Raw genomic sequence first — 22,490 nt, forward strand, 5'->3', positions numbered from 1 at the left:
GCAACGGGAGAGGCCACAGCAGTGAAAGTCCCGCGTACCGAAAAAAAAAAAAACAGAAAACGGCCAGTGGCATAGCCTGACCCCTTCCGGCCCAGGGAAGGTGCTGAGGCTGAGGCTTACTCACTGCGGACTGTCCACTGGTGAGTGTTCCCACGCAAAAGGGGGTGCTGCCCAGACTCGATGACTTTGGGGGGGGTGGTAAAACCCTTTCTTTTTCGGCTGCGCCACTTGCAGGATCTTACTTCCCCTACCAGGGGTGGAACCCTGGCCCTCGGCAGTGAAAGCGCAGAGCCCTAACCACTGGACCACCAGGAAATTCCCTAAAATCCTTTTTAAGCATTATCTCACTTGATCTGCAAAAACAGCCAGCAAGGTGGGTATTATTTAGTCTGCGTTCGGATGGTGACACTGAGGCTCACCCTGGGCGATCTTGCCCAGGTTCTCAGAGTGCAGGATGCTTCCCACTCTCCCCGACACCCAGCCCTGCCTCTGAGCCCAGCTCTGCTCTCTGCATCCTTGTGAGTAGCAGGTGCATCAGCCCATGTACATACAGCCCCTCTGATCCTCACAGCCTCCCAGGGACAGGGGAAGCGGGGCTCGGGTAAAGGACCTTCCTGAGAGCACAGTTTGTAGTTGATTCATCTTTTAGATTGGGAACCCTCCAAAGACCGAGCTCTTTTTTTTGATTTTTTAAATTGAAATATAGTTGATGTACAATGTTGTGCCGGTCTCAGCTGTACAGCAAAGTGGGTCAGTTATACACATATACACATTCTTTTTATATTCTTTCCCATTGTGGTTTATCACAGGATATTGAATATAGTTCCCTGTGCTCTACAGTAGGACTTTGTTGTTTATCCATTCTAAATGTAATCGTTTGCATCTACCAGCCCCAAACTCTGAGCTCTTAAGCGTTAACTTTGGCATGTTCTGCTTCTAGCATTTAACCAAAAAAAAAATCACAGTTTCCTTGTGGATTGATCTAGAATGTACGGGCAGCATGCGTGGAAGGGTGCCTTCAGTCTCTTCTCTGGTCCTTCCTAGGTTACCCCTCTACCTGGCCTCGCTCTTCATCAGCCTCGTTTTCCTGCTGGTGAATTTAACCTGTGCAGTGCTGGTGAAGACGGGCACCTGGGAGAGGAAAGGGATCGTCTCCGTGCGTGTGGCCATCAACGACTCGCTCTTCGTGCTGTGTGCCGTCTCCCTGTCCATCTGTCTCTACAAAATCTCCAAGATGTCCTTAGCCAACATTTACTTGGAGTCTAAGGTAAGGTGGACATGTGGTCGAGATCCCGCTGGTTCCCCCTGGTTCTCAGAAGAGTTCCCTGGTTTGCGAACAGAACTCAACCAATGCCTCTCACACCTGACCCCCTGCAAATGATGAGCCGGGTTGTGGTTGCCAAAACAGGAAGCCTTGGAGTTCCTTGAATTATGTATGTGAGAAGAGTTGGCTCTGGGTGGCTTGCGGCGTATGGGGGTGTGCAGAGTTACTGGCAGAGAGCTAAGACTCTGGTTTATGGATACAGCGGTTTAAGTGACATTTTAAAGGACCAGTGGCATTGATTGTGCCACTAATATTAATAGAAACACACACCTAGTGTTCCCTGCGTTCCCAGCACTTTTATAAGCGCTCTGCATGTGGAAACGACCGTAACCCTCACAACTCTATGGGAGTAGGTATCACTCACTTGATAGATAGGGAAACTGAGGCAAAAAGAGGTCAGAGGCTCACCCCGGGTTACACAGCCAGGAGATGCAGAGCCAAGATTTGGTCTCCGCAGCCTGGCTCTGGGGTCTGGGGTCTCTCCTCTCCACCACCCTGTCCTAGTGCAGGGAGACTCAGATCCAGGCTCACCCCTGCCTTGGCTGTGTCCATGAGAGGGTCCCCCTTAAGAGTGGGAACTGCTCCCGGGGTTCAGGACATCAGTCCTCTCATGGTGACAGTTCAGAGATGGAGCCAGACAGGCTGTGTGTTGGGCTGCAGCCCACAGACCTACAATCCCTGTGCATAACCAGCTTCAAGACCAAAGAAAGAGCCCGGAGTCAGCAGTGGTTTAGTAGATGGGGGAGCTTCCACGTGTGAAGCAAGGTCCTGCAGAAACACCCCACCGAGTGCTGTGAACGGCAGGCAGGACTTGGTGGCGGTCTTCGCTCCGAGGCGGGGGAAGGGGAGATTACCAGTTAAGGTGGGGGGATTGACATCCGGTGGGCTCCTTAGTTACCAGGGAAACCAGCAGAGGGGCCTGCCCCTCACCGCCCCCTTGATAAGAACAATCACCAGCTGGGCCCTGGGAGCAAGTATGTAGGCAGGTCAGTCCTGTGAGTAGGTGTAGGTGAGTGGGCCCTGGTCAGGCAGGGGATGGACAGAGGGCAAGAGAACAGCCACCCTGGGTGGGCTGACTGTACACTGGGAGAGGGCAGCTCCTGCCTGTCCTCTTGTTTAGCTGCTGTGCCCCCCACCCTAGGGTTCCTGTCTTCTCCTTTTCTTCCCCCAGAGTTACAAAGAGGGGGGCTTCCCTGGTGGCGCAGTGGTTGGGAGTCCGCCTGCCGATGCAGGGGACGCGGGTTCGTGCCCCGGTCCGGGAAGATCCCACGTGCCGCGGAGCGGCTGGGCCCGTGAGCCATGGCCGCTGAGCCTGCGTGTCCGGAGCCTGTGCTCCACAATGGGAGAGGCCACAACAGCGAGAGGCCCACGTACCGCAAAAAAAACCAAAACCAAAAACAAAGAGGGGCAGGTCCGCTGCCTGGAGCAGGGGTTCTGAGGTGCCCCTCACCAGCCTGGTCCCCGACTCTCCCTCACTGAGAAGCCTGGTGGCGAGTGGAGGTCAGGAGAGACGCCCTGGTCTCTGGCTGGCCGCGGCACCCCAGGCCCACCAGCCTGTCACCCCACGGAGCCTGGGTTTTCTCATGTGTAAAGCAGTTGAGTGATTTCACAGCTCCTCTGCTTAGGAAATTCAGTGATGCTGTGCCCCGGGGCACCCCCCTGCCTTCCTTGCCTCGCAGCCCGTGTGGCTGTAACATCTTTGGTCTGAAGACTTGAGCAGCCGTGCCTTCCACGATCCTGTGTCTTCAGGAGTGATCAGTAGATTAAAGTCTGCGCCTCCAACTTCAAAAATACAAAGCCTTCATCAGGGCGTCCTGTGATGTGACTGAACTCTTGCCGAATCCCAGAGGTTACTGTGGCAGCGTTGTTTTCTGATTGAGAAAAGTCGGCAAATTTTAGACGTCACTTTGCCTGACTTTATTATTTATAGTGTCTCGTGTATAAGGGCTGGCGAAGGCTTTTTAAAGACAGGATTATGATTTTTATAGGAGGGGTCACAGTTTAGATTGTCAAAGTACCGTTCAGATGACCCCTATGGCAAACAAGCTAATAATAAACTACCACTGGCAAAATAAAACACTAGCTTAGATTTAATGACTTTCAAACACAAAACTCAAAAATCGATGTCAGGTTTTTAGTTAACCGTTTCTAGCCAGGGGTCATCTAACTGACTTTTGGAAATTGATAGCTTCGTAAATGGGGGCATAGATGACGCATTTTCACAGAATTGCAAGCCCTGAGTCACGTGGGGACTCCAGCACTCCTGCCTAGAGGATGCTGGGTCTTGAGGAAGTGCTCACCACCCAGAGCCACTGTCCACAGCAGCGCTGTCTGCCAGCCGCCATCCCTCTGAGGTGGTTTTGTTGTCCTCAAGCCAGGGGCCGGGCGCTGGGCTCATAAGCTGAGAGGGTCCTTGGAGCTGAGCCAGCGGCGTTTAGAGATTTAACCAAATAAGCCATCTGACTTTCTTGTTCTTCCAAACCTAGGCCTTAGGCAAATGGCTCCTGTTTTCAGGCATCTCCAGATCAAGTCCCAGGTTAAGCATCTCTTTGAAGTTTGGGATGGGTGTGATGTGAGGCGAGGTTTGCAGTTGGGTTTAAGGTCTGAGGGTGGAGGAGAAGCTTGGAGGAGACGGCAGTGCCTCTGAGATCGAAGCTTTAACAGGTCCGAACACAGCCCGTGTTCTGGGAGGGGGCTGGGGTCCAGGGCCCGGAACAGGCTCCCCCCTCATGGCTCCTTCTCTTCCAGGGCTCCTCCGTGTGTCAGGTGACTGCCGTCGGTGTGACCGTCATCCTGCTCTACGCCTCCCGAGCCTGCTACAACCTGTTCATCCTGTCGTTTTCTCAGAGCAAGAATGTCCATTCCTTTGATTACGACTGGTACAATGTGTCAGACCAGGTCAGTGGGCGCCGACGAGGGCCACCTGATCGGTGGCTCTTTGCTTTGCAGCATCCCACGTGGCAGAGAGGTGTAAGCTCCTTGATTCTGCCGCTAAATAGCTGGGTGACCTTGAGAATCACTTACCTGGGTGGTGTCTGCACCCTCACCTGTAAAGTGGGATCATAGTTCCTGCCTTGTTCCAGCTCACACGTCTTCTGAGAAAACTAGGAAACACACACACACACACACACTTCTCCTTTTGACTTTCTGGGGCTTTTGTCAAGTAGTACTTAAATTTTTTAAGTGCTTTCATATAAATGTAATATGATGTTATTAAAGGGTGAAATTTGCAAAGGTAGAAACATTGTATCCAGGTTTCAGAAAATACATAAAATTATGAAGTTTTTTTTAATGGAGCATGTAAACTAATAGCATTTGAGGAAATCTAGACAAACGTGACCAAGAATATTAAGGTGTTAGTAAGAGCCCATTTTATGTCTCAATATGAAACTCTTTGTTTTTTATAATGTATTCTAGAAATTCATAAATTATAAAACAAATGAACAAAGGTAGTGAAATATAATATGGCATCCATCTTCGCAAAAGCTCAAAATAAAAAAGAATGAGAATTAGTGTTCTCTCATTTGAGAAATATCGATTCTTTGTCTCCAGCCCTGGGCAAAGTGCTGGGGACACAAAAAAGAACAGACCTAAGCCTCCCAGTAGGAGTTTGTGTCTGCTGAGGAAAAGAGCCACGCAGATAAGCCATTACAACAAAGAAATAGAAACGTCTGTAGTAGGAGTCTATTGGATTGAATGGCAAACGCTCCTGAGATGTTCCTGGAAAAACACTGAATACCCAACTCTAGACAAATCCACTTCTAAAATCCCAACAGTGCTCAAACCTTGCACTGAATTGTGACTCTGGAGGAAAGAATAAAATGACCATGATAAGTTAAAACTGTGAGGACAAGATGAAATCCAGAAGAGGCACATGCCAAGATGTTATAATTAGAAAGGATAAAAACCGCCACAATGAACACCGCCGCCCCTCACCCAAACGAACAGCACAAATATAGGATGGGGGGAAGGTGGGCGAAGCACTGCTGAAGCTCTGTCCTGTTGTGAGAAATCAAACACATAAAGATCTAAACGTTCAACAATGATAAACTAGAAACTTACTCACTACATCGAGGATTTTTATTGTGGTAAAATATACAACACAATCGACCGTTTTAATCATTTGTAAGTGTCCAGTTCAGAGGCATTCAGTACATTGACACTGTCGTGCAGCCATCACCACCATCCATCTCCAGAACTTCTTCATCTTCCCAAACTGAGACTCTGTCCCCATTAAACAACAGAGATTTGGTTTTAAAACAAAATAATTATTTCAACGTTTCTTTCAATTAAGAGCTTATAATTATAACGAACTTAAAAGATCACAATTTTAAAAATTCTGTTGTTTTGGGGATATCTATTTATTTATACATATCTAGATCTATGTGTTGCAACCAAAATGATCTAGGAGCAAGCAAAACAGACGGCCCCGAGTTGCGGGCTACTTATGTAGAATGGAAGCAGCACACACAACACACTTTTGAGACGTGTAAGTAGAATTTGAGATTTGGAGTGTGAGTGTGATCCTTCCGAAGGAGAGCCTGATGGGTTCGGTTACTGTACTTTACACGCGATGTAGTAGAGAAGGCGAAAGGATTCCGTTCACGGGATTGGCCCTTTATGGTTTGATGTTGGTGCAGTCTTCCTTTGAAATGATGGCCTTTCTGATCGACTTGCCCAGAGACAACCTCACACACCTTCCCTCTGCCCTACAGAGAGGAGAGCACTGCTACGCCACATCCACTCAGCCATCTCACGGGTCCGGCAGGTTAACATCCTGGACTCAAGAGAATTTTTTTCTAGACAATCTAGCCTGCAGTAAAGCTTTAAAGGGTAAATCATAGGATGTGGTTAATGTGAAGAGAAGTTTAAAAACTGACATGTTCATCCCAAGGATGAGACCAAGGGTAACACACGATACGCTACTCTTAAGAATCGCGAGAAGGCAACAGAACGTTCTCATTACTCAGTTGTTGAAGAAAAGAAAATCAGCTTAGAGACTTAATTTGGATGTAAGGAAGATTCTTGGAGGGTGTAGGAATAAAACCTCAGAGATTGGCAGTATCTGTCTTTGAATATTTTGAAGAAGATAATTATCTATCCTGTCTGGTTCAAATAACTCCCCACCTGAGGTCTGGACCATTAGTAGTATCTGATTTCAACATGCACATTTTTGGGGGAAAGAATTACACTGTATTAGATTTATTAGTCTCTGTCATGTTAGAAAGAATCGCATCAAACTTATTTGCTCTGCTCTCAACCTAGCGACTCTCTTATTTTCTTCTCTTTTCAACAGGCAGACTTGAAGAATCAGCTGGGAGATGCCGGATACATAGTATTCGGAGTGGTCCTCTTTGTGTGGGAACTCTTACCTACCACCTTAGTGGTCTACTTCTTTCGAGTTAGAAATTCTACGAAGGACCTTGTAAGTAAACCACTTTGTATTTGCAGAAAACATGTCCTAATTCTAACCACAAAGCATACAGTTGGAAGTTTTTCTTAGATTTTTCAATAGAGAGCCTCTTCCATGCTATTCTGATATGAAAAGTTTCTTGTCTATTTAATTGAGACTTTCTTTTCCCTTAATTATCTTTTGAGGGAAATTTGTTTTTCGGTTTAGCTTTGTTTTACAAAACAAAAAAAATTTAAGTTGCATCTTGAGGCCTGGAGATAGTGATTAACTTTTTATTCTAATGAAACAGCCATCTCACTAGTATTTGAGACTTGACGTGCTGTGAACCAAAGGTGGAAGCTTTATTTTAGCAAATGAAAATAGAGAATGGTAATTCAGCTCTTCACCCCTGTGTTGTGCTGGATGGTGATTTAGGGGGTGGAGTGATGGGGAGATACAGCCTTATTGTGAAGAATGCTAAAGTCACTCCCCCAATTTGGTCACGTTTCTGCTCAACCAGCTTCATATAAATGTCTTTATGGGGGCGGGGCAGAAAAATGCCAAACCCGGTGGAGTGGGGAGGCTCCTGGAAGCTTTGCTCCCTGAATTAGCCCATCCAAAGGAACTAGTGGTAGGATTTTGAATCACTCATCTGTGAAGCCCACAGAAAAATATAGTGAACGGTTTTTGGCCAATGGAAGCAAAGTGTGGGTGGCAGGGAAAGCATAGATACAGTAACTAACCTGTTTTGTGTTTTATCTTGTCTTTTGTTTTCTTATTCATCTCTGGATAGTCACTAGTGAGCCAGGAATAGGAAAAAAAAAAAAAAAAAGTCATACTGGAGCAGGGTGGGTAGTGGAGAAGCACAGCCTGACCAATGGGCCCTTGAAGACAGAGTGTGTGGGCACTGTTTTCTAGATCTGAGAGTCAGTTTCCTCGCCTTTTATTATTTTTAGCTTCAGGACAGCAGTTCTGTGCTCTGTCTGACCTTTACTGGCATTGGGAACACCTAGAGGCTTCTGTAAAGTCAGACCCAAATGCTTCCCCATCAGTGGCAGAGAAACATGGGGAAGGTGGGCAAGGGACTCCAGGCTAGAGTCTAGTGCCTTGTTTTCTTTCCTTCTCTGAAGACAGACAGTTGAAGCTTTCTGGAAAGAGCCTCTTAACAAACATCCCTGTGCTCACTGTGCTTCTCCTCGGCTCCGTGGGCCTTCTCACCACTTCCTAGTGTGACAGAGGCTTAGGAACTACACTCCCTAAACCCAAGGCAGCCTGAAGGAGAGAGTGCACATCTGAGTCCTAAGCGGTGAAAGACTGTTGTTCAAAGTACTATTTTTTTTTCTCTTGATATTTAGTGTTCTTTCCATCAAATCTCTGTTGATTAAAATGAAAGAAAAAAAATAGTATAAAGAATCATCCTGGTTGGGTTTCAAAGTACTATTTTATTGGGCTTCCCTGGTGGCGCAGTGGTTGGAGTCCGCCTGCCAATGCAGGGGACACGGGTTCGTGCCCCGGTCCGGGAAGATCCCACATGCCGTGGAGCGGCTGGGCCCGTGAGCCATGGCCACTGGGCCTGCGCGTCTGGAGCCTGTGCTCCGCAACGGGAGAGGCCACAGCAGTGAGAGGCCTGCGTACAGCAAAAAAAACCAAAAAAACAAAAAAAAAAGCACAAAATAGCAAAGTACTATTTTATTAAGTGAATACAGAATAATAAGGATAGCCTCATTTGTACTCTTAGGTCTCATTGTCCAGGGAAACGTGTCAGCCTTAACACACTCTGTGTGTATGTGTATAGAGTTACTTGGCTATTGTGTTTGAATATATTTACTATTTAGGGTATTATCTAGAGCAGTGGTTCCCAAACATTTTGGCGTCAGGACACTTTACAGTTACGTTATTACTTGCTGTTTTGTTTGTTTTTATTGAGGTATAACTGATATAACATTATATTCGTTTTAGTTTACAGTGTAACGATTTGATATTTATATATATTGCAAAATGATCACCACAATACGTCCAACTAATGTGTCACCACACATAGCTTATCAATTTTTTTTCTTGCAGTAGGAACTTTCAAGATCCATTCTTATAACTAATTTCAAATATGCAATACAGTATTAACTATAGTCACCATGTTGTACATGGATCCCCATGACTTATTCATTTTATAACTGGGAGTTTGTATCTTTTGACTTTCTTCACCCATTTCACCCACCTCCAACCTCAGGCAACCACTAGTCTGTTCTCTGTATTTGTGAGCTTGGGGTTTCTTTGTTTTTAGATTCCACATATAAGTGAGATCATATGGTATTGACCTTTTTCTTTTTCTAGTTGACTTATTTCACAACATAATGCCCTCAAGGTCCAACCATATTTTTGCAAATGGCGAGATTTCATTTTTTTTTTTTAATTTTATTGAAGTATAGTTGATTTACAATGTTGTGTTAATTTCTGCTGTACAGCAGTGACTCAGTTATACATATATGTATTCTTTTTCATATTCTTTTCCATTATGGTTTACCAGGAGATTTCATTCTTTTTATGGCTGAATATTTCTTGTGTGTGTGTTATCACATTTTCTTTATCCATCCATGCATTGGTGGACACTTGGGTTGTTCCCATATCTTGGCTATTGTAAATAATGCTGCAGTGAACATGGGGGTATATATATCTTTTTGAATTAGTGTTTTCGTTTTCTTCAGATAAATATACAGAAGAGAAATTGCTGGATCGTGGTAGTTCTGTTTTTAATTTTTTGAGGAACCTCCATAGTGGCTGCACCAATTTACATTCCCACCAGCAGTGCACGTGGATTCAAGGATTCCCTTTCCTCCACATCCTTGCCAACACTTTTTTTTTTTTTTGATTATAGCCATTCTGACAGGTATGCAGAGATACTGATTGTGGTTTTGATTTTTATTTCCCTGATCATTAATGACATTGAGCATCTTTTCATGTAACCAGTTGGCCATCTTCTTTGGAAGAATGTTCAGATCCTCTGCCCATTTTAAAATCAGATTGTCGTGGGTTTTTTTGTTTTTTGTTTTGCTATTGAGTTGTATGAGTTCTTTATGTATTTTGTATATCAACCCCTTATCAGATCTAGGATTTGCCAATATTTTCTACCATTCAGTAGGTTGCCTTTTCATTTTGTTGATGGTTTCCTCTGGTGTGCAGAAGCTTTTTAGTTTCATGTAGTCCCACTTGTATATTTTTGCTTTTATTTCCTTTGCTTTTGGAGTCAGATCCAAAAATCGTCAAGATTGATGTCAAGGACGTTATTGCCTATGTTTTTTCTAGGAGTTTTATGGTTTCAAGTCTTTCATCCCTTTTTTAAAAAAAAATTATTTTTGGCTGTGTTGGGTCTTTGTTGCTGCGCGTGGGCTTTCTCTAGTTGCGGTGAGCAGGGGCTACTCTTCGTTGCGGTGCACGGGCTTCTCATTGCAGTGGCTTCTCTTGTTGCGGAGCACGGGTTCTAGGCGCGTGGGCTTCAGTAGTTGTGGCGCACAGGCTCAGTAGTTGTGGCACACGGGCTTAGTTGCTCCGCAGCATGTGGGATCTTCCCAGACCAGGGCTCGAACCCATGTCCCCTGCATTGGCAGGCGGATTCTTTTTTTTTTTTTTTTTTTGCAGTACGCGGGCCTCTCACTGTTGTGGCCTCTCCCGTTGCGGAGCACAGGCTCCAGACGCGCAGGCTCAGCGGCCATGGCTCACGGGTCCAGCTGCTCCGCAGCATGTGGGACCCTTCCGGACTGGGGCACGAACCCGTGTGCCCTGCATCAGCAGGTGGACTCTCAACCACTGCGCCACCAGGGAAGCCCCTGTTATCTATCTTTTTGATTCAGGATGCCCTGATAGAGATCTCACTGTGGCTTTTGATTTGTATTTCCCTGATGACTAATGATGTCAAGCATTTTTTATGTACTTATCGGCCATTTGTATATCTTCCTTGGAAAAATGTCTATTCAGATATTTTGCCCACTTTTTAAAAAATTTATTTTTCTTTGGCTGCAGTGCATGGCTTGTGGGATCTTTGTTCCCCAACCAGGGATTGAACCTGGGTGCTTAGCAGTGAGTGCAGAGTCCTAACCACTGGACCACCAGGGAATTCCCTACCCACTTTTAAATTAAGTTGTCTTTTTACCATTGAGTTATGAGTCCTTTATATATTTTAGGTATGTCCCTTGTAAAGATATATGATTTGCAAATATTTTTTCATTCTGTGGCTGTCTTTTCACTTGATGGTATCTTTTGACGGAAAAACGTTTTTAATCTTGAAGTCCAGTTTATCTGTTTTTTTGGTTTGTTGCTCATGTTTTTGGTGTCATATCTAAGAATCCTTTGCTAAATTGTAGGTCATGAAGATTTGCCCCTATATTTTAAGAGTTTTATAATTTGTACTCTTTCGTTTAGGTCTTAGATCTATTTTGAGTTACTTTTTGTTTATGTGTGAGGTAAGGGTCCAACTTCATTCTTTGTATAGACATTCTTGAACTGCTATAAACAGTAAACTTGAAGGTGTCCCACCTTGTATAAGTTCTGCTTTGCTTCCTATGTTTGGCTAGGTGAGTCTTAGAAAAGCAGAAATTCACATATAGATATCCATCCTATAATAACTTTTTTTCATACTCTATTGGTTAACTTTTAAATAGACCACTAGAGACTTCCCTGGTGGTCCAGTGGTTAAGACTCCGTGCTTCCACTGAAGGGAGTGCGGGTTCAGTTCCTGATCGGGGAACTAAGATCCCACATGCTGCACCCTGTGGCCAAAAAAAAAAAAAGACCACTAATGATATGTACAAAGATGTCAAACAAACGTGGGATTTTATGCCAGGTTGAATCCACAAACGCGAAATCCGCGTATACAGAGGACTGACTGTACTATATCATTTTATATTAGGGACTTGAGCATCCTCGGATTTTGGTATCTGTTGGGGGGGGGGGGTCCTAGAACCAGTCCCCTGTGGACAACTGTAATTTTTTTTGAGAGGTGAACTCAGCTTGGGGACAGAAACAGGAGAGGCAGATTATAGAAACTGGATAAGAAACTCTCTCAAAATTTCATCATTTCATTATTTTAATTTGTTGTGAATGCCCACATCATTATACAGGTTTATATCTAATTTGGGACTGTCTAGTTTGGCTGATTTGGGTATTGTCTGATTTTTCTGTAAGAGATTAAAACGGTGATCATTCACTGCTGCAAGCAGAACTCTGAAAGAAGATTTTGTCCATAAAGTTAATACCTCTTAAATTAAAAAGTAACTGAAATGAACACTCCAGCTGAGCAAGTGCCTCCATCCAGGTGGATAGAGCATCTTTAGTCTCTTGCAAGAAAGAGATGTTATTTATCTTTGCCTCGTGCAAGGCACAGTGTCTGAAAATATACTGAACCATTACACTGTCTTTGTAGACCAACCCTGGAATGGTCCCCAGCCATGGATTTGGTCCCAGATCTTATTTCTTTGACAACCCTCGAAGATATGACAGTGATGATGACCTTGCCTGGAACATTACCCCTCAGGGACTTCAGGGAAGGTAAGACCCTAGTTCATGCTGGAGGGGCGTGGTTAGGAGGCTGAGGGCCGAGCCAATGAAATGGATTCAAACTAAACGGAAATGCCTGCATCAAACCCCGGAGCTGGAGGTAGGGTGAGGCCAACAGAAAAAGTAGGGGAAGCATCTGAGTAGTAAGACTAACTGCAACCAGAGTCGAGACCCACCTCCTGAGATCATGCGCTTCGCGACCTCTGCCAAGGCCACGGTCGTGGTCTGCAAACAGGAGGTGGGGTAGCTACTGGATTCCCTTCCCACTCTTCAGCCCAGGGACGGTTCAGCCACACTCCACTGCTCAGCGATCATCCTGTCCCTTCTTTCAACCTGTGAATCTGGGACTTCAAGGCCAGCAGGGGCGAGAGGGGCAGAAAGGGCTGACCTAGTGCTTGCCAGGCTCCTCTCTTCACTCTGCCCATCCTCCCAGGACCCCTCGACTGTTCCTGTGAAAGGGTAGCTTCAGGCTGAGTGTTTTTTAGAAGTGAAAGCTTATCTTATGAAACCCTTTGTGAATTTAAAGACCTACCGTTACATATTAAGGTAAATTCTTTTTCCCCCTGGGGCAAAATGATAAAGATATGCTTGCTTTTCTGCTCTTTACTACTACAGTAAAATCCTTAGAAAACCTTAAAAGAGGTCTGAAAGGAGTCCTTGTTATAGGGTCAGAAAAAGCTGGGAGAATACCTGCTTTCTCAGTGGATCAGGGAAACGAGAAATCCTGGTCAGATGATAGAATAAAATATAGTGCTGGGGAAAAAAGAGAGAACAGTCCACCCAGCCAGCAGGTGTAAAGAACACAGATAATTGGGAAAGGAGTCAGTGAACTCCAGGCCTTTGAGGTCAAAAGGTGTCCCATCTCTCTTCCCTAAAACTGTTCTCTTCTCCAGTCCCCACGGCATTGCCTGTTCGCTATGCATGTCCCTCTGTAACCTGCTGGAGCAGCCCTAACCTCTCACGTGCCGGAAGAGACACAGCTGAGGGTGCCCTCACTGCCTCTGTGGAAGAAGAAAAGATCCCCTTTCCATTACACAGAGGAAAATAATGATAAAACAACGATAATGTACATTATTGAGAGCTAACTGTATAGTAACATTCTGTTATAAACATTTTACAGGTATTAACTCACAAAAGCCCAACAAGGTAGTTACCAATATTACTCCCATTCTAACAGATAATAAAATTGAGGCACAGGAAAAAAAAATTTTTTTTAAATCAAGGCACAGAAGTTATTTGTCCAAAGACACACAGGTAGGATGGCCCTAGAGTCTGACATACAGAGTGAAGTAAGTCAGAAAGAGAAAAACAAATACCGTATGCTAACACATATATATGGAATCTAAGGGGGAAAAAAAGGTCATGAAGAACCTAGGGTCAAGACGGGAATAAAGACACAGACCTACTAGAGCATGGACTTGAGGACACGGGGAGGGGGAACGGTAAGCTGGGACAAAGTGAGAGACTGGCATGGACATATATACACTACCAAACGTAAAAGAGATAGCTAGTGGGAAGCAGCCGCATAGCACAGGGAGATCAGCTCGGTGCTTTGTGACCACCTAGAGGGGTGGGATAGGGAGGGAGGCGCAAGAGGGAAGAGATATGGGAACATGTGTATATGTATAATTGATTCACTTTGTTAAAAAGCAGAAACTAACACACCACTGTAAAGCAATTATACTCCAGTAAGGATGTTAAAAAAAAAAAAACACAGGTAGTGAGCTATACTCTCCATTAGGATTCAGATACAATTTGTTGCTAAAGCGTCTTGTTATACACAGTGATTGGCTGCAGTATCACTACACTTCTGGGCTGTACAGCGTTCAGGTGACTTGTGGGTGGTCTTCTAGCCACTGTGCACAGCGCTGTTCAGTGGGAAAACGGGCTTCAAGAAGCTTTCAACAGCTTCGGGATTGTCTGGTTTATACAAAACCCTAGTTCTGTCCACCTAAAATTGGCATGTCGTCAACAGTCAGCATAATGTTTCACGTCACTGAAACCTCTCTCTTTCTTTTCAAGTTTTGCTCCGGACTGCTATGACTGGGGACAACAAACTAACAGCTTCCTGGCTCAAGTAGGGACTTTACAACCAGACTCAATTTTGGATCCTGACAAACCAAGCCATGGGTAGCATCAGTTAACAGTTATATGGACGATGCCTCAGTTGAAAATCTTCAGAAAGACTAATTTAATGACAGCTGAATTTTTAGGGCACGTTTCCTTAAGAAATAGGACTTGATTTTTCTTTGTTACAGGTTTCTGATGGCTCCATAGGACTAAGCAATAATTTAGATTGATAAAAACCTTATTTTAGGTACTAAAAAGTGAGCCTGGCTGCCTGTTTCAGTGAGTATAATTTAAACTTCAAAAAAAATCTGTACTTTTATAAAGATGTATTTTATATAACTTAATGCTAAAATATACTAGGATTTTTTGAGAATGTTACTGCAATATATGTTGTAGTTTGCACAGACTTTTATGCATAATTCACTTTAGAAGTATACAGTATATGGTCTGATGGTTTTTTGTTTTGTTTTGTTTTGTTTTAAAGGCTTTTGGACTAAAGTATTCCTCAAATCCTTACCTCTTCAGATCGCTCAGATTCTGGTAGACTCTAAGTACAGTTGACATCTAGAAAGCCGATTGCAGCTCCAGTGTTGAAAGTTACAATGTAGCAGAATGTCAACAGACTGCATAGTACATAAATTGGCTCCTTATGAGTTGTTGGAGGCATAGATGGTTGGTTCCTCAGAGAATCTCCTAAATTTTGCCAAAATTTAGTACTCCTTTCAACAGGGCACTAATGTATACCATCAGTGATAAGTTGATAAAGTTAATAAAAACACTGATAGAATTGACTTACACTATTAAACTTCCTCTGCTGTATTCAGAGATTTTTGCACAGTTTGTTAGCCCAGTGAATCTAATACCCATTACCTCAGGACTTCAAGACTGCACCTTTCCCAGCTCACTGAACATTCATTACTGAACAACGAAGAGGTTCTCAAAAGTTTAATAACAGGTAACCCTGAGTCCTTGAGCCAAAAGACTATGTGGAATCCTAACAGTTTTCTTACAGTTTCCAACCATATTTAAAATAATACTTTTTAAGTAGCTCTGAAAGCAGCCCACTGGAAGCTGCATGTTTAAAATGGTAGCACTGCCGTATCCTATAGCATGAGTCCTGCCTCTCAGCCATGTAAAAGGGCATTCCAGACAGTTGCTTGTAAGTAGTATTTCATTTAAGTGAAACACGTCATGAAATACTAGTTCCCCAACCATAAATGCCATTCTAAAATCTCCAAGTCTATATATATACATATATATGTGGCCTGCAGTTATAAAACTGCCTATAATAGGAGACTGTACATGGCTCTGTCAGGGAGGCTGGAGTACTAGAGGAAGTATTGTTACAGAGAGAAAGTATCTTTCTGCTCTGCCTAGGAAATCTCACATCTAGGGACAGAGGGAGGGGCAGATGAAAAGGAACTTATATTAGCAAGTTCTGCCCACATGATGAAACCCATTTCTGATGTCTTCCTTCCCAGTTTGGCCTTCAGGAATAACTTGTCTCCGGGCACTGATTTCACAGTGATCAAGTCTGCTTCTCTTATCTTGATGGTATTTAAAAATCAGGATCTCAAGTTTTCAGTGGGTCATGATTGGGTTTTTCATGTGTACCAACACCTTCACCCTGCATAATCACACACAACAACATTCTTGCTTTTCAGTATATGGAAGAATTTGGGTCACATATTTAAAACAGTTACTGCCAGGGAAAATTCTACACTGAAGCAAAATTTGCACTGGATTATTCAGGTTACCTTAAAATATTATAAGTTGTTATTCTAAATAGCTTTAAGAACACCCTACTTGTCATACTATCTTTGTTAGTGATACTTAGAAGAATTTAAAGGCAGACTCAGCAAATGCTTAAGAATCCTTTAAATCATGCTTTCAGGAAGTACTGCAGTTCTTCAATATTAGGTCAAAACATCATGCAATTATTATACTCATCCTATGACATACAAATATCTTATTATTACTGGCAAGAAAATTGAAATACTCAGCATTAACTGATACAAGCCGTAATCTATTTTTATGATTAAGCTGCTAGTATTATTTGAACTATTATTTTTTATCAGAAATGATAAAAATGTTTTAAGTGCCTATTTTTCTCTTCTTCCCTTTTTGAAAAGTAATGCCTTAAAGTACAAGTAATGTAAACACATCTAGAATATGAAAAACTATGATTGTAACAAACTCTCTCTCATAGTGAATGATCACGTATACTCTGAAATGTTGTGTGTATGGTGTGGAAAGGAAAATTAAAATTTCCTTTAACTTCCTGATTTACTTGTGTTGCCAAGTACACTAACAAAGCTACTCCTAGGTGAAATACTAAAGGCCAAGAGAAGGCAAGGAATGGTGATTACTGGTTCTAAAATACCCAACTGTCCTCTTGTTTTAAGGCAACATGATGAAATTAAAACTCCTATAATTTGAACGTTAAAGAAGTATGGGGAAGTATGGCAATATCACTGACAATTTTGTGCCATCACTTAGCTAAGTCTGATTCAACACTAAAAGGCTGCATGTGAATGTTCCTGTGCATCCACTGGAAATATGCATAACAGAGTTAATTATGGAGTTAATTTTCTAAAGAATTCCAACTGATTTGTGTACAGGCAGACCTTGGAGATAACTGCAGTTTGGTTCCAGATCACTGCAATAAAGCAAAACATTGCAATAAACTGAATCACATGATTTTTTTTGGTTTCCCAGTGCATATAAAAGTTATGTTTACACTACACTGTAGTCTATGAAGTGTGCAGTAGCATTATATCTTAAAAAGCAATGTACGTACCTTAATTCAAAAATATTGCTAAAAAATGTTAACCATTATCTGAGCCTTCAAGTCATAGTAGTAACATCAAAGATCATGGATCACCTTAACAAATATAGTAATAATGAAAAAAGTTTGAAATATTGGGAGAATTACCAAAATGTGCCAGAGTCACAGAGTGAGCACATGCTGTTGAAAAAATGGTGCCGATAGACTTGTGCAATGCAGGGTTGCCTCAGACCTTCAATTTGTAGAAAATGCAGCATCTGAGGTGCAATAAAATAAAGCACAGTAAAATGAGGTCTGCCTGTAAGATGTCCTTCAGTGGCTCTTTTTCCTTTCTACAATTAACCCATTTAATTGGGCTGACGATTAAAACACCCGGAGTGTAACGCACAGAGCTGTGGACTCTAAGAGGTTTTGATTCTTAAAGTATACACACACCAGTCACATTTAGCTATGCCAGTTCTTTCTTGAATGTGTCGGGCACACTGCTAATGACTATGCTGGTTATTGTGTTTAGCTGCTTACATCAGGCACACTTGCTAATGCATCCCCCAATTTTCTCTCTTACCAAAATCCAGAAGAACTGCTCTTTGTTGGCCTTGAACAATTAACCCCTATTAAGAGAAAAGGAATGTGTTAGTAAATCCTAGAGCATGAGAAGTGCTTTGAGAAAAAGGTCCTCATTTACGTTTACATAGTATTACAAGAATATTGCTTTTACTTTTTAACCATAAAGATGAACTTATATTAGAACTAAATGGGTCTAAATATTTGAAACTATCAAGATTTCCAAATAAAGAAACTGTTTTTTTAAAAAAAAATAACTTGCTCTCGTGTCTTTAGATTACTGCATGATAAAGTATAGGGCTGATCAAAGACACATCTAATATGCATTTCTAATTTTTATTCCATATAGGTGAGAATTTTTTTTAATTGGAAGCATTTCTAACTATGCATAATGCTACTTAAGACTTCATAGTCCAGATGGAGGAGCTTTTGGAAAGGATCAAGCTAAATAGTGGAATTCTTCTCAAAGACTATAAACAAACTGATTAAAGTGAGGAAACATTTTTTTAAAGGGACCACGAGGATAAGGAAGTGGAATTCAGTCAGTGTTTATTGAGCACCTACTATGTGCTAGACCCTGGGCTCAGTACTTGTGTCTGTGGGCCCAGTCTGTGGACACACCACCACCCTTACATTAACCCTACTCTTGGCCCTTAGCAGGTATGTATTTATGAAGAGCCCTTGCACCAAAGGGTCAAAATACCTTAAAAGTCAGATGATGTTTGTGTGCCTCCAACCTAGATCTCTGGGTTCATTCCCCGTACCTGTCACTCAGCTCCTCTGGGCCTGGGCACTGATGTGGGTTCATTCAGTGTGGGGTTCTGAGACTGGCTGCCAGGTCATCAAGTAGGGGTTTCAAAGTCCTCAGATCCAAACCTGTTGACTCAGCAGCTCCTAATGGTATCTACCTGGTTCCTCTAAAGCTGGATTCGTACCTCTATCTCTATCCCTTGACCTGTCGCTGGGACCTACCCCATTTACCTAGAGACTAATCATACCTTGCCAGCATTCATTCTTTAGCCTCCAAACCTGATCTGTCCTTTTGGAGCTTGGTGCCCTACCACTCAGAATATTAGAGTCTTTTATCTCCAGAATATGTTTTCTGTCTCTGAACTTTAAGAGCCTAGTCAGAACTAGAGATGAGCTGCCTGCTCTCTTCAGCTGGATCCATGACCTGTTTCTTTTCAGCCTGTATGAGCTTCAAAATCTCTTTTCCCTGTTGATCCCTGTCACTCTGACCTTTCTTGACTCTGACCCTCAATTTCCCACGACCCTTGCTAACCTACAACAGTCCCTCCCGTTTCTTTGCAGTCCCAAGTCATACGTGCTCCTTGAAGGCACTGATTGAGGTATAGAAAGGGTGAGTTTAGGATAACCAAATAATGCTTTACCAGCGCCATTCAATTTGTGCTACTGTATATCCTTGGTGTGCTATCCCTTGGTGCGTTCACTAGCCTAGAGTCTGGGCTTCAGGTCTGCAGACTGAAAACCTGTTAAAGGACAGCAGAACACTTACCCATTTGGAGATATAGTCTGTGAAGGAAATCCGCACGGAAAAGTTAAATGATATCAGAACGATGCATGGTGAACGCAGACTCTGCCCTGACCAAGGGGTGGTAGGTAGATGATTTTAATCAGCCTGTGACAACTTGATGGCACTGTCAAGCAAATAAGATTCATTCACATCGAGGGGACCTTCTCCACTAGACAGGTTTCTGTGTTACCTATTCCTCTTCGACTGATACACAGTTGATTACTGAACATCGTGAAGGTCAGGGGGGCTGACCCCCAGGCAGTCAGAAATCCACATGTAACTTTGTAATCAGCTCTCCGTATCTCCGGTTCTAAATCTGCAGATTCAACCAACCACGCATCACGTAGTACTGTAATATGTATATATTGAAGAAAATCTGCATGTTAAGTAGACCCGTGCAGTTCAAACCCATGTTGTTCAAGGGTCAACTGTATTCTTCCTCTGGGTGCATTCTCGCTATCAACTAGATATAACCTAGTGAGGTTACAGAATTCATAAGTTACACGATGGCAGGGATATGTCTGTTTCGTTCACTGCTATATGCCCAGCTCCTAGAACAGTGAGTGAATATTCAAATCCCGTTTCTTCTGGTATATATCACCGGGGCTTTTTTAAGGTGACTTCCTGCACTTGCACTTTTATCCACTGCATATTAATTTTAGAAGATTAATACTCATTTAAGGGCCCCTCCCTGTTTTGTTATGAATCTTTGACAGACATCCAACTTTTGGACAAAGAATCCATAATGGAGTAAAAAAGGAAATAAGGATTGTATAGCAAGACAGCTTCTAAGAATGATTTGAGAACTAAGTCTTAAAACGGAAGCCCTGAGATGAAATTCTGTCTACACAGGCACCTCACCTTCTGTCTCTTTGCTCTCACCTGTTTGGGCGCTGGCAAGTAGAATACTGAAATGATTAACACAACAGATAATAAAAAGTAGATTTTTATCGGGTGAAGTATCAAATTAAAAGAACAGTGACATATTATGTTGCTAAAAGGGCAACCCTCCAGAGAAAACACTGAGGTGGGCAGAGTTTTTAGCATGATTCTTATGTTAAAGGACTTTTTTTTTTAAAGCTCCTACGGAACAAACAAGAACAGCTAAAAAAATCATTTTAAATTTTTGAAAGGGGGCAGGGGAGATAAGAGGGGGCCAATGTACCAGGTATTAAAACATAGGCCCTGAGTAGTTAAAACAATGTGGTACAGGTACAGGAGTGAAGAGATCCATGAAATAGAGAACCCAGGATTTTAGATGAGATACACATAGCATCTCAAACTAGTGAGGAAAAAAGATGAGCTGTTCGATAAATGGTACTGGATTAACTGGGTAATCGTCTGGGAAAAAATTAGGTTGGATCCTTGCACTTTATGCCAGGATACACTCCAAGGAGTCAAAATTTAGATCTAAAAAAATAAAATCATAAAAGTTTTAGAAGAAAATACAGGTGAATTATTGCTGTGAAGTGAAGAGGGCCTTCTTAATTATCAAAAAGTCCGGAAGCCACTAAAACAATAAATTAGACTGCATAAAGACAAAGAAATCTCCATGGCTAAACCACCATGAGCAAAGTCAAAAGACAGAATGGAAAAAAAAAAAAGTACAGCTTATTACAGTCAAAGTATGAACATCTCTAATAAAGCACTCCTAGAAATTGATAAGATCAACAGTGCAGTAGAAAGATGGGTAAAAGTTATGAACACAAAAGGAAATATGGCTCTTGAACATATTAAAGGTAGTCAGCCTTACTCATGATAGGAAAAATACAAGCTAAAATACACAGATACATAATTTTGCACCTTATCAGGAGAGCAAGAATCCAGGTTTTTAATAACACCGGTATTGGTGGAGGAGCAGATACTGCCTTCAACTGAAGGTGGGCATGTGAATTGGCAGCTGTCCCCTGTGGAGAGCAATATTCTAATATCTTTCAAAATTATGAATGCACATGGTCTTTGACCCAAAAATTCCATTTGGGGGAATTTAGACTTACAAGTACGTATTTACATATGTGTAAAATGGCACAAATACAATGTCTGGAAACAATCCAAATGCCCATTAATAGGAGATTGGCTAATTAAACGATTGCATAGCCATATAATGGGATACCAAGCAGTTACTGAAAAAAAAAAAGTGATTAAGCTATCTACTGACATGGGAAGACTGCCAAGAAAACCTAAGTGGGGGGAATAAAAAGCAAACAGTACGTATATGATGCCACTCTTTGGGTAAAAATGAGAAAAAAAATAAGACTTTTTGTATTTGTTGGTATATGCCTTAAAGATGTATGGATGGAAACATAAGAAGCCAAGCACAGAGGTTACTGATGGTGAGGGCAGGGGAAGGATGCCCAGTACGGAAAGTTGGGCCCAAGAAAGACAACGTTCCACTGTAGAGCTTTGTATATTTTTTGGTTTTTGAACCATGTGAATATTACCTTTTCAAAAAATAAAATAAGTGTATTTAAAAAGCTTTATGACTCAATACCAATCAAAAGACGCCAGAAGTCCCCAGTGTTTAGTTGAATGGTAATAAGCCAATTTATAAACTGACAAAAATACACCACCTTCTGAGCCGAGACTCTACAACCTAGAATTTCTGACTATGGATAAGTTACTTAGCCTCTCTTATCCTCAGTTTTCGTATTTAAAAACAGAGAAGTAATTGTACTTACCTGCTAGCGTTGCTGAGAAGATAAATCCATGCAAAGCCCTTCAACAGTGGCTGCCAACGAGTGCAATTATGATTTTAAAAAGAAACAACCACAGACTACTTAGTTTTTCCCTTCGCCCAAATTATAACCAAGTTTTCATCTCATAAAAGGAAACATTTAAAAGGGGGTTAAAAAAAAAAAGAACAAGATAGGAAGATGGCAGAAACATTTAATTCACATTTTCTATAATCTGGTGGGTACAACAGCCAATTATTTGGAATTCTGTTCCAAATCAAAGCTGCGCCTGTAGATGTTACTTAGAGTACACGTAAATTTGGTGTGTGTCTATGTTGTTTTGTTTTACCAAATAATTTCCATGGTACCATGCACCCAGTCTGTATTTTGGTGAATAGCTATGGTTTCTGCAGGTACTTCAGTTTGCAAACTGCTGAGAGGTTTACTGTGAACTGTTCCCAAATTTCCAGATGAAGGCAATGCTGACGGAGATCAAAACAGCTGTCCTTTTTTACATACAGTGGCACCTAGATAAAGCTGTAAAACATGGCACAGTGTTTCATATACGTACAGAGATTATAAGTACTGAGTAACTCACA

General features: G+C 42.3%; 2 protein-coding genes across 6 annotated transcripts in view; one reads left to right on the top strand and one right to left on the bottom strand.

Annotated features, from left to right (window-relative positions):
* The window catches only part of GPR137B (G protein-coupled receptor 137B), a 51,564-nt gene extending 34,946 nt beyond the window's left edge, over positions 1 to 16,618 (top strand). Inside the window, exons 3-8 of one of the 2 annotated variants that reach the window (XR_016388035.1) lie at positions 1,045 to 1,267; positions 4,073 to 4,222; positions 6,621 to 6,749; positions 12,130 to 12,254; positions 14,286 to 14,612; positions 14,818 to 16,618. Coding sequence is in view for 1 of the 2 variants with exons in the window: in XM_022553199.3 (XP_022408907.1) it covers positions 1,045 to 1,267; positions 4,073 to 4,222; positions 6,621 to 6,749; positions 12,130 to 12,254; positions 14,286 to 14,397 (739 nt within the window). In the remaining variant the exon portion in view is untranslated. Of the gene's footprint in view, positions 1 to 1,044; positions 1,268 to 4,072; positions 4,223 to 6,620; positions 6,750 to 12,129; positions 12,255 to 14,285 lie in introns of both variants that reach the window. The other variant, XM_022553199.3, reaches the window with a different exon arrangement.
* Positions 956 to 22,490, bottom strand: part of ERO1B (endoplasmic reticulum oxidoreductase 1 beta) — an 84,797-nt gene continuing 63,262 nt past the window's right edge. For 3 of the 4 annotated variants that reach the window (XM_089897460.1, XM_089897459.1, XM_089897457.1), the window contains one exon: positions 956 to 22,428. In XM_089897460.1, coding sequence (XP_089753586.1) covers positions 22,419 to 22,428 — 10 coding nt within the window. In that variant the 3' untranslated portion in view covers positions 956 to 22,418. The remainder of the gene's footprint in view (positions 22,429 to 22,490) is intronic. The other variant, XR_016388034.1, reaches the window with a different exon arrangement.

This window comes from Delphinapterus leucas, chromosome 16, assembly GCF_059928025.1.
Source record: "Delphinapterus leucas isolate spDelLeu-1000000601 "Yukka" chromosome 16, BTC_Dleu_Yukka2, whole genome shotgun sequence".
Classification (NCBI taxonomy): Eukaryota; Metazoa; Chordata; class Mammalia; order Artiodactyla; family Monodontidae; genus Delphinapterus; species Delphinapterus leucas.